Genomic DNA, 13141 nt, shown 5'->3' on the forward strand with positions numbered 1-13141 from the left:
GAACTAAAAACCGGTAAAAACATAAAAAAATAATCCAGGGCCATTCAGTTTAGAGTCAATATGCCTCAATAAAACTCAGAATCCTGAAAGTAACACTGTATGAAATTATGTTGTCAGAGATGCCCCTAGGGATGATTCAGAGCCACTGAGAAGAGGTGAAGCTATGTTTGGCCCTACCAAATACAATTCTCTGCTGGAAATTTCTCTTCTTTTTCTCTTATAGGTCTTTTTCATTGAGTCCATCTGTAATGACCCTGGCATTATTGCAGAAAACATCAGGGTGAGGAGCACTTTACCTTTTCCTCTTTACTTTTCCTCAGGTTTGGATAACACCTAAAAAGACCTCTATGAGGCTATTAAAGGTGGTATTCTTCTCTGAGCTTCTCTTCCTACTTCCTATAGGAAGTATTTCTTGACTGTCCTGGACTACAAAGCAGAGAAAGTCAATTATCATATGGTTTCACTTATTTGTGGAACATAAGGAATAGCATGGAGGACATTAGGAGAAGGAAAGGAAAAATGAAAGGGGGGAAATCGGAGGGGGAGATGAACCATGAGAGACTATGGACTCTGAGAAACAAACTGAGGGTTTTAGAGGGGAGGGGGGTGGGGGGATGGGTTAACCCAGGAACGGGTATTAAGGAGGGCATGTATTGCATGGAGCACTGGGTGTTATACACAAACAATGAATCATGGAACACTACATCAAAAACTATGATGACTAACATAACATAACAAAAAATATATGAAATAAAATAAAATTCATATTTTCTGAAAAAAAGTCCTATGAAATTTAAAGAAGCCATAATATAGAGTCCTTAATATGCACTGGGCACCAAGCTTGACTCTTACTGATTTGTTACAACAAGCCTGCATGTTCGGAATCCTTCATTGTTGGAGAGAGGAGACAGAGATTCCAAGAGAAGAGTTTTCAAGGATTCATACAACCAGAAAGAAGTTGAACTGGGACTGAACCTCAGGCTTGTATCAGAAATATAACTGTTCTTAGATTCTAAACATGTGGTCTAGAACTGGATCTGCCACATTTTATTGTTCCTTATTTCATGAAATTATTGGAGCTCAGGGACAGAAGAGACCTTATAGGTTACCTCCCTCAATCCTCCATCAGATACTTGAAATCTCAGCTAAACGTTTGTCTATATTTTCTTTTCATACCTCCAATGAAAAAAGACTCATTGCTTTCATCAAATGCATTCCAATCAAGCTAAAATTTGCCTCCCTGAAATTTTAACTGATTGGTCCTATTTTTGCCTCTTAGGTCATAAAACATGTCCAATCCCTCTGTTCTTCCTCCACCCTTCCATCTACCCATTTACTGATTCAACACAAATTGGATCTATAAACTGAACTGGGCCATTCTGTGTATTAGAGACTTAGAGGAGAGTCCTACCCCTGAGCTCACAGTCTAGTGAGAGATACTGAGAGATACTGACAAGTTTATAGACATAACTCTGAGTCAGTGCTGAGATGAAGAAATAAAGGAGGCTCTGGGAGAACACTATTGAGTACCCAACCTTGCATGGGAGGGATAGATGTGTATCAGGGAAGACTTCTCAATGAGAGCAATAGCTGACCTGAATCTTGAAGAATGCATGGGAATTTAGCAGGTGAAGAATTGGATATAAGGGAATAGTATATACTAAATATGGTATCTCCAGAGAACTATAGTAGTTTAAGTTGGCTAGAGCAAAGTGTGTGGAAGAATAGGAGTACAATGGGAGATGAGATGAAGAAATCATTTTGGACTCAATTATGACAAATGGGCCACCTGATAAAATAGTTCACACTGTGCCCTAAAACATATAAGGAAATGGTGAAGAGTTTTAAGCAGGGGAATTCCATGGTCAGATGTTCATGTTAAAAATATCTTTCTGGCTGCTAGTATGAGGAGTACATCAGAAGCAACAAGACTGTAGACAAGAGTAATTAGTCACAAAGCTAGAGTTAGTGTCCAGGCAAGAGAGAATGGAAATCAATAGGAGGGATATTTAGAAAATAGAGTGGAGAAGATCTGGTGCCTGTTGAGAGGTGAGGGATGAAGACGCATCTAGGATGACTCCCATATTTTTTTTAGGCTCAGGTAACTGATTGGATGATAGCGCCATTCATTGAGATGACAAATGTGAGTGGAGAAGATAGGCAATGGGGGATTAGGAGACGTCAACTTTTCAGAAATTTAAAGCCAACATGCCATGTTTCTCATTAAACACTCAATACATGTAAGCCATTATGACCCCTGGTCAAAATCTCCTGTTCCTCTTCTTCAACCATTTCTCACATCACAATTTCTGGTCCTCTTTTATTTTTTAATTTTTTTATTTAAATTCAATTAATTAACATATAGTGTAGTATTAGTTTCAGAGGTAGAGTCAGTGATTCATCAGTTGCATATAACAACCATTGCTCATTACATCAAGTGCCCTCCTTAATGCCCATTACCCAGTTACCCCATCCCCCTATCCACCTCCCTTCCAGCAAACATCAGTTTGTTTCCTATAGTTAAGAGTCTCTTATGGTTTGTCTCCCTCTCTGATTTCATATTATTTTATTTTTCCCTGCCTTCCTCTATGATCCTCTGTTTTGTTTCTTAGATTCCACACATGAGTGAAATCGGGGCACCTGGGTGGTTCAGTCGGTTAAGTGTCTGCCTTTGGCTCAGGTCATAATCCCAGAGTCCTGGAACTGAGTCCTGCATTGGGCTCCCTGCTTAGTGGGGAGTCGGCTTCTCCCTCTTCTTCTGCCCCTCCCCCTTACTCGTTCTCTCTCTCTCTCCCCCTCTCTCTCAATCTCTCTCTCTCAAATAAATATTTTTTTAAAAAAAGAATAATTGCCTTTCTCTGATTGACTTATTTCTTATTCTTATTTCTTATGATTCAGCATAATACCCTCTAGTTCTATTCACGTTGTTGCAAATGGTAAGATTTCTTCTTTTTGATGGCTGAGTAATATATATATACACACCATTGTATATATATACACACCACATATTCTTTTATGTTTTTTATTTAAATTCAATTAGCCAACGCACATCTTCTTTTATTTTTTTTAAAGATTTTATTTCTTTATTTGAAAGAGAGAGAGAGCACAAGTAGGCAGAGCGGCAGGCAGAGGGAGAGGGAGAAACAGGCTCTCTGCTGAGCAGGGAGCCCAGTGCGGAGCTCGATCCCAGGACACTGAGATCATGACCTGAGTCGAAGGCAGACGCTTAACCAACTGAGCCGCCCAGAGACCCCACCACATCTTCTTTTAAATGTTCTTCTTAAACACTGTGTGCTCTAGAACTGAGTACAATGTAACAGACCTTGTTTAATCATATAGAAATAAAGCATAAGGAGTCACACATTCCAAATTCACTTAAATTGACTGATTTGTAACTTGGCAAGACGCTTTGTCTAAGTCTCAATTTTCTCATCTTTATGATGAGGGATGTTGTACTCAATGATCTCTAAGGGCACTTCCAAAGGTCACTGTTAGAGTCTCTGTCTCTCACAGTTCTTCTGTTCTCCCTTTTCCTAGCAAGTAAAACTTGGCAGCCCTGATTACATAGACTGTGACAGGGAAAAGGTTCTGGAAGACTTTCTAAAGAGAATTGAATGCTATGAGGTCAACTACCAACCCTTGGATGATGAACTGGACAGGTAAGAACCCAGAACCCTAAAATCCAAGACTGGATCTTTAACCCTATTTTGATGTCCTTTAGGACCTGGGAAAATGCTCTCCCTCTCTGGACCTCAGCTTCTCTATCTGTAAAATCAGGGAACTAGATTTGATTATTTGTCTTCAAGGATCCTCCAAACTCTAAGTATCTGGGGTAGTGATTCCTTAATATATAAAATGTCCATGAGAGTGTTAAAATAGTCCCTTCCTGACCAATATGGGCAGATCAAGACCCTGATCTCTAAGAACAAATGCTTCCCTTCTGTAGTTGTTGCTGTTATTTTTTTTCAAAAGCATTCCTCACACATGGATGACACTTCAGTTTCCAAACATGTTCACCTTCTTTGGTTCATTGAATCCCCTCAGCACCCCTATAAAGGAAGCCAAAATAGATCTTATGTTCATAAATTTTCAAGAAGAGGAAATTGAGTCTTAGCTGAAACCACTTGCCAAGCTCCCAGCACAAATCAAGGGGTAGAACTAGGAATCTAACCATATATTTTGTCTCCTACTCATGTCTCTTTTCACAAACCCATCTACCTCTTCAATCAATAAGTATTTGGCCTCTTTGAGCTGTGGTGTACATAGGAGTATAAATAATGGCAAGAGAGGTTTCTATCTGCAGATAGCTTCCATAGTGCCTTAACATATGGGAAGACACATGAAAAACATGAAACTCTCATTCATAATGCCAGCTAAAAATTGGAAACATGTTAGCTAATAGTACAGGGAATATGTGAGTTTTAGACATAGGATATTCCCAGAAGCCTCAAAACAGGTTGTGATGAGAAGAGACTCTGGTCACCCAGACCCCTTGGGCCCCAAGTGAGACGTATGAGGAAACCTCAAATAGTCATTAAAACCTTAAGAAGTTTAAGCAGCATCCTTCCAACTTTGCCCAACCAAAATCCTAGGAGGCAAGTATTGTTACTGCACTGCTCCTTAAATGGAGAAACTGAAACCCAGAACAGGGCAAGGACTTACCTAAGGCCACATAATGAGTCAGTAGAACATTTATTCAAACCCTTATCTCAGACTTCCAGCCTAGTTCTGCCCCTCCCACATCCCTAAGTCATAAAGAATTGTCACATGAGGCTTAGACACTTGGTGCGAGGAGCAGGACTTTTATGTACAATTGTAAAGATTGTTCACTGTGCAAGGACAACCAGGTCAAGGGTACACTTGTTTTTCTCACCAAGGCATGTGTACTGGAGTGGGGATGTTTCTGCCTTGAGAAAAGTGTAACTTATTCAAATTTCCACAAATGCACCATATAGACTAGCAGCATATGGTGAAAGAAGCTTGAAGAAGGGGAGCTAAAGTGAAAGAAGCATTGAGAAAGCCCCCAGTCTTCAGCCTAGACTCCTGCAGGTGCTCAGTTAGTGTTTGATGAATCAGTTTGGGCCTGAAGATGACATATTCTGAAGGTTGGCTTTATTTAATCATTTTTACATCAACAGACATTTACAGTCCATGTATCAGGGCCCTGCCAAAGCTGTGCCCTAGGAATCTAAAGAGAGAAGGGCTGTCCCTCCTGTGATAAAATGCCCAGTTGGTTGGGGAAGCCAATGAATGTGCAGTTGATCAGAATTGTAGAAATGGTAAACCAAGTGGGCTAGAAAAACACAAAGGAGGAAACTCAGCCCAGCTTGGGAAAAGAGATTGGGAAGAGTAGGTTTACCCAGTATAGGTAGACTAGGCATGTGTATGGGGTACCAGAAAGGTGGAATCTACCAAAAATAGGAATAAAACAATCTGGAAAGCTTTTACTATTTTAATTTCAAAACCAGCATCAATGTGGTCAAAATGAAAAAAAATCACAAAATTTCATGAGACCTCCTCATTTTATAATATAGTTTATAATTTTTATTTTAGATTACCCATGGTAGAGATAGGCACTAGCTAAGATATTACTTTTGGTGGGAAGCACCTCTAAATGACTTCACATGATCCCGGGCTCAAAGAAGACTTCCTAGAGAGAGTGAATGTGCTGGCTCTTAAGGGATGGATGCATAGGAGCTCAGCTTTGGAAAGCAGGCAAGGAATGCCTTTTCAAGCAAACAGAAGAGCATTTTGGAATAGTGTAGTTAAATCTGAATTAAAGTAGGGGAGTTTAGAGAATATACCAGCAAAAGCATGAAGGCTAGATTGAAACAGAGAAATTATGGGCATGGGTGTGGGTGTGGGACTGTGAGGTGAGGCCAAGCAGGGCCAGAATGTCAGACTAAGGTGAGGAATTTGAAAGTTCTCCTAGAGCTACCCAGGACCTAGCATCAGGAACAGACAGTAATTAGGCAACAAGGCTACATCAGATATTTTCTAGTGCTAGGTACTGAGAGTCCTAGACAAGATAGTTGGAGAGGTTAACCTTAAACAAATCATTTCCTCTCTCTGTGCTTCAGTTTCCTCACCTATAAGACACAGGTAATAATCCCTAATTCCTAGGATGATTATAAAGATTCATGTATTTTAAGTCCCCACTCCCTGCCAGATGCAGGGAGTGGGGACTTAAAATGCTCAAACAAGTGCAAGTGTCCTGTAGGAACCATTGAACATAGGTTTTTCCTGTAGGAACCATTTGTCCTGTAGGACAAAAGAAAATGCTCAACAAGTGCAAGTGTCCTGTAGGAACCATTGAACATAGATGACAGGGATGGGAATGATTAAGTATGGTACCGATAAAAAGGCCTTCTCTAGGAAGGTCAGAGGAGAGACTTTCTGAAACCAAACCCATCAGCCACTGCTTTACATGCCTTGGGTTAGTGCAGCTAATTCTATTTACTTTGTTTTGCTACTGTGCATCCAGGGTTCCTGGTATGCCACCCCATTGGTGCAGCCTTCCCCACCTCTTCGCAGGGATCTCCTTGAACTCCCTATAGTCCAACAACTAAAGGACTCATGCCTGGTACAGCAGGGGCCTCAGAAGACTTACTCCATGGTACTAGTCTTCCAATTAGTCAGTATTGCTCATTCCCAGCTCCTCTGCAGACAGGTTGTTGAATAGTTTGATTATCACTCATGATTATTAGTTCATGACTAGAGCACAGAATTGAGGGGATAGAAAGGGGACTTGAAACAAGGACCACAAGATTTCCGTGTTGTGGACCATCTCTGTATCCCCACATTCTAGTACTTGGCACAACTAAGAGTGAATGACTATTTATGGAAGGGGTATTGCGCATTGGTCATGTGTTTCCAAGTGTATGTTCTTGACTGACCTAAGAGCTCCCAAAGGGCAGATGCTGAGTCCCGACTTCAAGCACAATGCTTAGAACAAAGGAGAGTTTGTTTATTGACTGCATGACAGGGGAAAAAACCCCAACCCTTTTCCCTTTCTGAGTGGGAAGAGAGATATACACACACAGACACAAGTGCGCACAGACACAATCTGGTAGCTGCCTGTAGGGTGTCGAAGACAATATATCATAGCAGAGACTTGAAGAATAGAGGTGCAGAGCTCAGCTTGAAATTTAGAAGACTGAGTAGAGAATTCAGGAGCTGCCAGTAAGATGTGGAAGGCGGCCAGGGACACAGGATTACTGCTTTTCTCTGAGTATGTCAAGAGTGTGAACTATAAAGGACAGAACCCAGATCCCTGGAGTGTAAAAAGTGAATGTGAAAAGATAGCCTGGATCAAGCTGAAACTGAAGAAAGGAAACAGGGGGAGATGGTAGCAGGCAGTGAGCTCTTTGGGGGAGGCCAGGACCCAAGTCTCTAGAGCAGGTACCCAGAATAGGGCAAGGCTTGACATTTTGTTAGGGGAAAGGTAGGTGAAACCTGCATTGTACAAGAGGCTTGAAGGCGGGGTTTGTGGTTGGGGATTTGTCTTGGGATCAGCCTCTCCATCATCATCTCCTGAGCTGCCCTTGCTCCTGCTTGGGCTGGCCCAGCCACCTATCCTACATCAAGATCTTCGATGTGGGCACACGCTACATGGTGAACCGAGTGCAGGACCACATCCAGAGCCGCACAGTCTACTATCTCATGAACATCCACGTCACACCCCGCTCCATCTATCTGTGCCGGCACGGTGAGAGTGAACTCAACCTCAGAGGCCGCATCGGAGGTGACTCTGGTCTCTCAGCTCGGGGCAAGCAGGTAGGAAGGGCCCCATGCACCCTGAGGCATTGGCTGAGCTGGCCCAGGTGGGCTGTGGGTGGGTGGTACAGCCACTGCCTGGGTCCTGAGAATGGGAGGACTCAGTGACAGGGTAAAAGCAGGTTCTGGTCATACCCGCTCTTCCACCCAATCAGCCACTCAGTCTTGATCCATCCTTGAGTGACTCCCATGTGCTAACAGCATCTGCACGTCTGTTAGCTTGGTCTTGACACTTCAGGCCTGCCCAGATCTGGCTGCTCCTCCAGCCCCATTACAGTGAGCACCCTTCACCCCTTCCTGACTGGTTCCCCTCCTCTCTTTCACAACTCTGTGACTTTGCTTGTGCAGTTTCCCCCACCTAGGCTGCTCTCCTCTGTCAGCTGGTGACCACCACATGCCCTGACAGCTGCCCTGAGGTGCCCCATCCTTGAATCTATTTTCGTCCTTACTCAGGGCTGATGCCCCAGCCCCCACCCCCACTTTAGGTCATCCCACTGTCAGCACTTGTCCCCCACCAGTTACTGCTCTTTTCCCGCCCTCTCCCCCCATCCCCTTCCAGGGCCCAGCTGCTCTATGGTTTGGTCCAGGAAGCCCTCCTCTGTCCTCTCTTGCCCTCCCAGGCAGGTCACCATGCCCTGGGCTCCATCTCTCCCAGTTCTGGCCCATCTCTGACTATGGCATGAATCTCCTCTCTAGCCAAGCATAGTAACCTCCACATTATGGGTATAAAATAAAATAAAGGCACATTTTCCTTAGTGTTTGGCCCTGTGCCTGGGCTTGTTAACACAGGTATTGTTCTTGCTGGAAGGATGGCTTGGGTAGAACAAATGGGAAATGAGGTGCAGGAGGGAGGAAGCACTCTCTTTTATTGGGCATCTGTGCACAGTCACAGCACCGTCTGCTTCCACATGTGTGGCCCCTTTCAATCTTCACAACAACTCTGTGGGGTGGACATTACCATTAATGGTTTATGAAACCTGAGGAAGCAGAGGCCCAAGGAGGAGAAAAGAGCAGCCCCAGGTCATGCAGCCAGTAAAAAAGAGCCAGGATTGGAAACCAGGCTTTCCTCCCTGCCCCCCAGCATCCCCCCACTGCAGAGGTGGTAGTGTCTTAGGCAAGGCACTGCACTGGAAGACCTGGTCCTCATGGCTCCCTTTCTGTTACCTTCAGACTGGCAGGCTCCCCTTGAGGTGGACTCAGACCTTTGACTCCCACCCGTCTTACTCCTCAGAGCAGAGGGTACTGGTTGCATCACCCCTGCCCCATGGCACCACCTGCAGCCAGGGGTCTCTTGGTTGGGGCCAGCTATGGCCCTGCCTATACAGCTCAATGCTCAGTTTGACACATAGCCATCTCCACAATGCATACCGCCCTCGCACACAAACTTGTGCATGTACACATAAATGCTTGGCCCCAACCTTCATACTTATGGGCACAGTGCACCATGCAGTTTACAAAGCACTTTCCCATCGACTCTCACCCATAATCAATCACAGAGGCTGTCACCTACTGTATGTCAGGGGGCACTCCATGTTCTCCTCTTCCACTATCTAATGTGATGCTCATAGGACAAGATTCAGTGAGCTAATGCTGTTCACATCTTACAGGCAGAAGATATAAGGCCAGAGAGAAATGGGGATGTGTCCCAGGTCACACAGGGACCATATAAGGATGCTGGGAAGTTTAACCCCTGTTGCCTGCTTCCTAATCAAGGGCTCCTTCCACCAGAGCACACTGACTATTGACTCATAATCCATAATTAGAATGTGTATACACAATACTTATATTTGTACATACACATGTACATATAAATACATCTATGCATTTGTGCCAATGTTCCTCACATACCACCTGTGACTAATAACATGACTCTATGTGAAAGAAAAAAATCACTTGCTCATTTAGCTCCCACAGCTTTTCATGTTTCCTCTCAGTGCTGTCATTGTTTCCCTCACTGGACTGGTTGTGTCTTGAGAACAGGACACCCTGATACGCAGCACATGACCACACGCACTCAGTATATGTTCGAATGCCCTTAGAAGCTGGGTTCCAAGACTCCAACTCAAGCAAATGAGAATCCCCAGAGTCAAAAAGAAATGTCCCCCAAATCCCACACCCCCTACTTCTAGACCACACTTTGAGGACCCAAAACCCAGAATCCCCTACCCTTCTGGCTTGCTTTCCATGCCTGTGTGGGTCTATCCCAGAGTCTGTCCACCTGGGTTAGTTTTTAGTGTTTACCCCTAGGCAAAAGGGTGGCCGAAGGGTCACTGTTTGTGGATCATGGGAATCAGTGGAAATAGGGTGTGGACAGAATTTGGTCATGTGACTAGGTTATCTACAAACATGTACTCAAGGCACCTACAAGTGCAGGATGGAGGCAGAAATGAGAAGAGAAAGGAGGTTGACCAGGTAGAGTGCCTCCATTTGTAGTCTTGTTCCAGGCTTCACAAACGCCAGAGGTGGGCTATTTGAATGAAAAACTGAGTAAGGGGTTTAATAAGCAAGTATCAATGAACACACACACACACACACACACACACACATTAACACACATACCCTTTTCTATTCCCTTGATCCTTGTCATATCCTTGTTTATAAATTGGAAACATTTAAATTCTACTCTTTCTTGTTCATCATCATTTCACCATTTATGGCAGATCTCACAGCTACTCTGTCTTCTTTCATCTCTCTCTTTCTTCCCTTTTCTCATCCTCTGCAACCCCACCCCCCAGTACGCCTATGCCCTGGCTAACTTCATTCAGTCCCAGGGCATCAGCTCCCTGAAGGTGTGGACCAGCCACATGAAGAGGACTATCCAGACAGCTGAGGCCCTGGGTGTTCCCTACGAGCAGTGGAAGGCCCTGAACGAAATTGATGCGGTGAGACGGAGGGGGATGGATCTCCTGGTGGTTGATGGGACTTGACTCTGGGCTTATCCCCTGGATTGCCTCTGCTTTGGCTCCTATGAAGAGCACAATTAATTCAACAAATATTTCTCAACAACCAGCCATATACCATACACTGTTCTGTGTGCTGGGGAGCCAGTGAAGGCCAGAATAGACATGTTCTCTGTCCTCATGGAGCCCAAAAGCAAACCATAAATAAGACAGTGCATATCCTATGACAAAACGTTGTAAGAAGGGAAGTATAGGGGAGATGAGGTTGGAAAGGAAGGCAGCTCAAAGAGTTTTATAATTCATGTTGAGGCATTTGGGTGCTGCCCTAAAAATGGGAAGCCAATGATGTGGTCTAAGTTAAGAAGTGGCCTGAATGTGATTCACATTCTTAAAAAGAAGACAATACCGTATTATTTCACTCATATGCAGAATGTAATAAACAAACAAAGAAAAAAGAAGAGATAAACAAAAAACAGACTCTTACATAAACAAACTGGTGGTTGCCAGAAGGGAGGTGGGCAGGAGGATGAGTGAAATAGACACAGTGTATTAAGAGTACACTTATCTTGATGAGCACTGAAAAACAGAATTGTTAAATCATTATGTGATACACCTAAAACTAATATAACAGTATATGTTAATGATACTTGATGAATATAAATAAATAAATAAATAAGAGACCATTCTGGTCATGTGTGGAAACTAGGTAGGAAGAGGACCAGAATGAGTATGTAGATCAGTATGGGGATGGCTGCATTAATCCAGGCAAGAGGTGACAATGGACCAGAGTAGTGGCATTGGAAATAGAATGAAGAAGAAAGACCATCTGACCCTCATGACATAGCAATCTTGCTTCAGAGTCAGGTTTTCCATGTGCTCTTTGTGATGGCATTTTCTCCTCCCCATTGTCTCACCTGAGCTATAGGTAAACTGACATTAGGTAGTAGTCCACAGGTTATGATTGTTAGACCTAAAAGTAAAAGCTTTATCACAAGTATAGATAACTTGCATGTAGTTAGGTTAACTTGCTTGCCTGGTAGATATACTTCAATAAATATAAAAAGTATATGTGTGTCTACACACATACACTTGTACTTAGCTATAGATGTACAGAGATATGCATATTTAGAAAAGGAATATACAGTATTGTTCTACATATCACATATAGTTGCTATAAAACACACTCAAGCAAATATATAAACCTTCATCATAAGAGATCAGTCACTACTTGTTTCTGGCCCACATGTGGTGTAAACATTTATTGTATACCTACTTTGTTTCAGACTCTGGGGTGGTGCTGGAGAGAGAAACTGATCCTTGTCTTCATTGAATTTTCAGTCGAAACAGGGTAGATAGAAAAAAAAAAAACAGAGGAATACAAAACAGTATGTGTGATATAGTCTCTGATAGGCACAGATGTCCAGGCAAAGCATCTGACCCAGCCAGGATCTGCCTGGAGGAAGTGATGCCTAGCTGAGAGTTAATTAACAGTGAGCCAGGTAGAGAGGATCAGGAATGGTATGTCAGGCAGAGAGACGCATAAACAAAGAAGGTAGTGTGTGTGTGTGTGTGTGTGTGTGTGCGTAACTGCTAAGATTGTAGCAGTGGAGATGGGAAAGAAAAAGGAATAGATTTTTGAGAAATTTAGCAGATAGAATTACAGAAATTTGCTCTAGGGGAGGAGTAAGGAAGAAGTAATAATTTAGAATGATGCCTAAGTTTCTGGTTTATTCTCCATGATCAATAATATATTATTAATTAATTATTAATATAATATTAATTTACTAATATATTATATATCATAATATATTTTATATAATGTTATTTATAATATAATATTAATTAATTAATATATTAATATCAGTATAAAATATATATATACTGATTGAGTCTTTAAAATGTGCCTTGTACATTCTGTGCTAGGCTCTTTTACATATATTATTTCTAATATTCAAAACACTTTTGTGAGGTAGTTGTAATTCTCCTCATTTTTCAGATGAGGAAAATAAAATTCAAAGAGGTTAGGGTATTTGCCTTAAGTCAATATGAAGTCAGTGGTCATTACCACAGGCAACAGGCTCCCAGCATGCCTCAAAATAGAAAGTCAAAGCTAATCTGGAAGGATCTTGTGTATCCAGTAGAGTGCACTTTCTCCCATGGACAGTGTCAGTAGAGAAATTTGACACTGCATAGCTGTTTTGTGGGCTATGGCAGGGGTGAACTTCACCCCTAAAGAAAGGCTGGTATATGATTCAAAAGACAACAACCAGAGCCTGTTGCTCCTTACAGGAAAGTCTAATTGGAATCCACACAATCAAAAAGGAAACCTTATAAACCCAACATTGCTTCCCACCCCCACTCCCAGCAGCCACCTCACTTCCGGGGATTTTTCAGTGAACTTGGTAAGCTCTCATGTACTCCTGAGGAACTCATTCTCTGAGCTCTGGATTCCTGCTTTGGGTGAG

General features: G+C 42.8%; 1 protein-coding gene across 2 annotated transcripts in view; it reads left to right on the forward strand.

Annotated features, from left to right (window-relative positions):
- The window catches only part of PFKFB1 (6-phosphofructo-2-kinase/fructose-2,6-biphosphatase 1), a 104060-nt gene that overhangs the window by 68767 nt on the left and 22152 nt on the right, over positions 1 to 13141 (forward strand). For both annotated transcript variants that reach the window (XM_032399178.1, XM_032399179.1), the window contains exons 6-9: positions 224 to 280; positions 3538 to 3659; positions 7569 to 7776; positions 10512 to 10658. In XM_032399178.1, the coding sequence (XP_032255069.1) occupies positions 224 to 280; positions 3538 to 3659; positions 7569 to 7776; positions 10512 to 10658 (534 nt within the window). The remainder of the gene's footprint in view (positions 1 to 223; positions 281 to 3537; positions 3660 to 7568; positions 7777 to 10511; positions 10659 to 13141) is intronic.

The sequence above is a fragment of the Phoca vitulina genome, unplaced genomic scaffold (genome assembly GCF_004348235.1).
Source record: "Phoca vitulina isolate PV1807 unplaced genomic scaffold, GSC_HSeal_1.0 scaffold133, whole genome shotgun sequence".
NCBI lineage: Eukaryota > Metazoa > Chordata > Mammalia > Carnivora > Phocidae > Phoca > Phoca vitulina.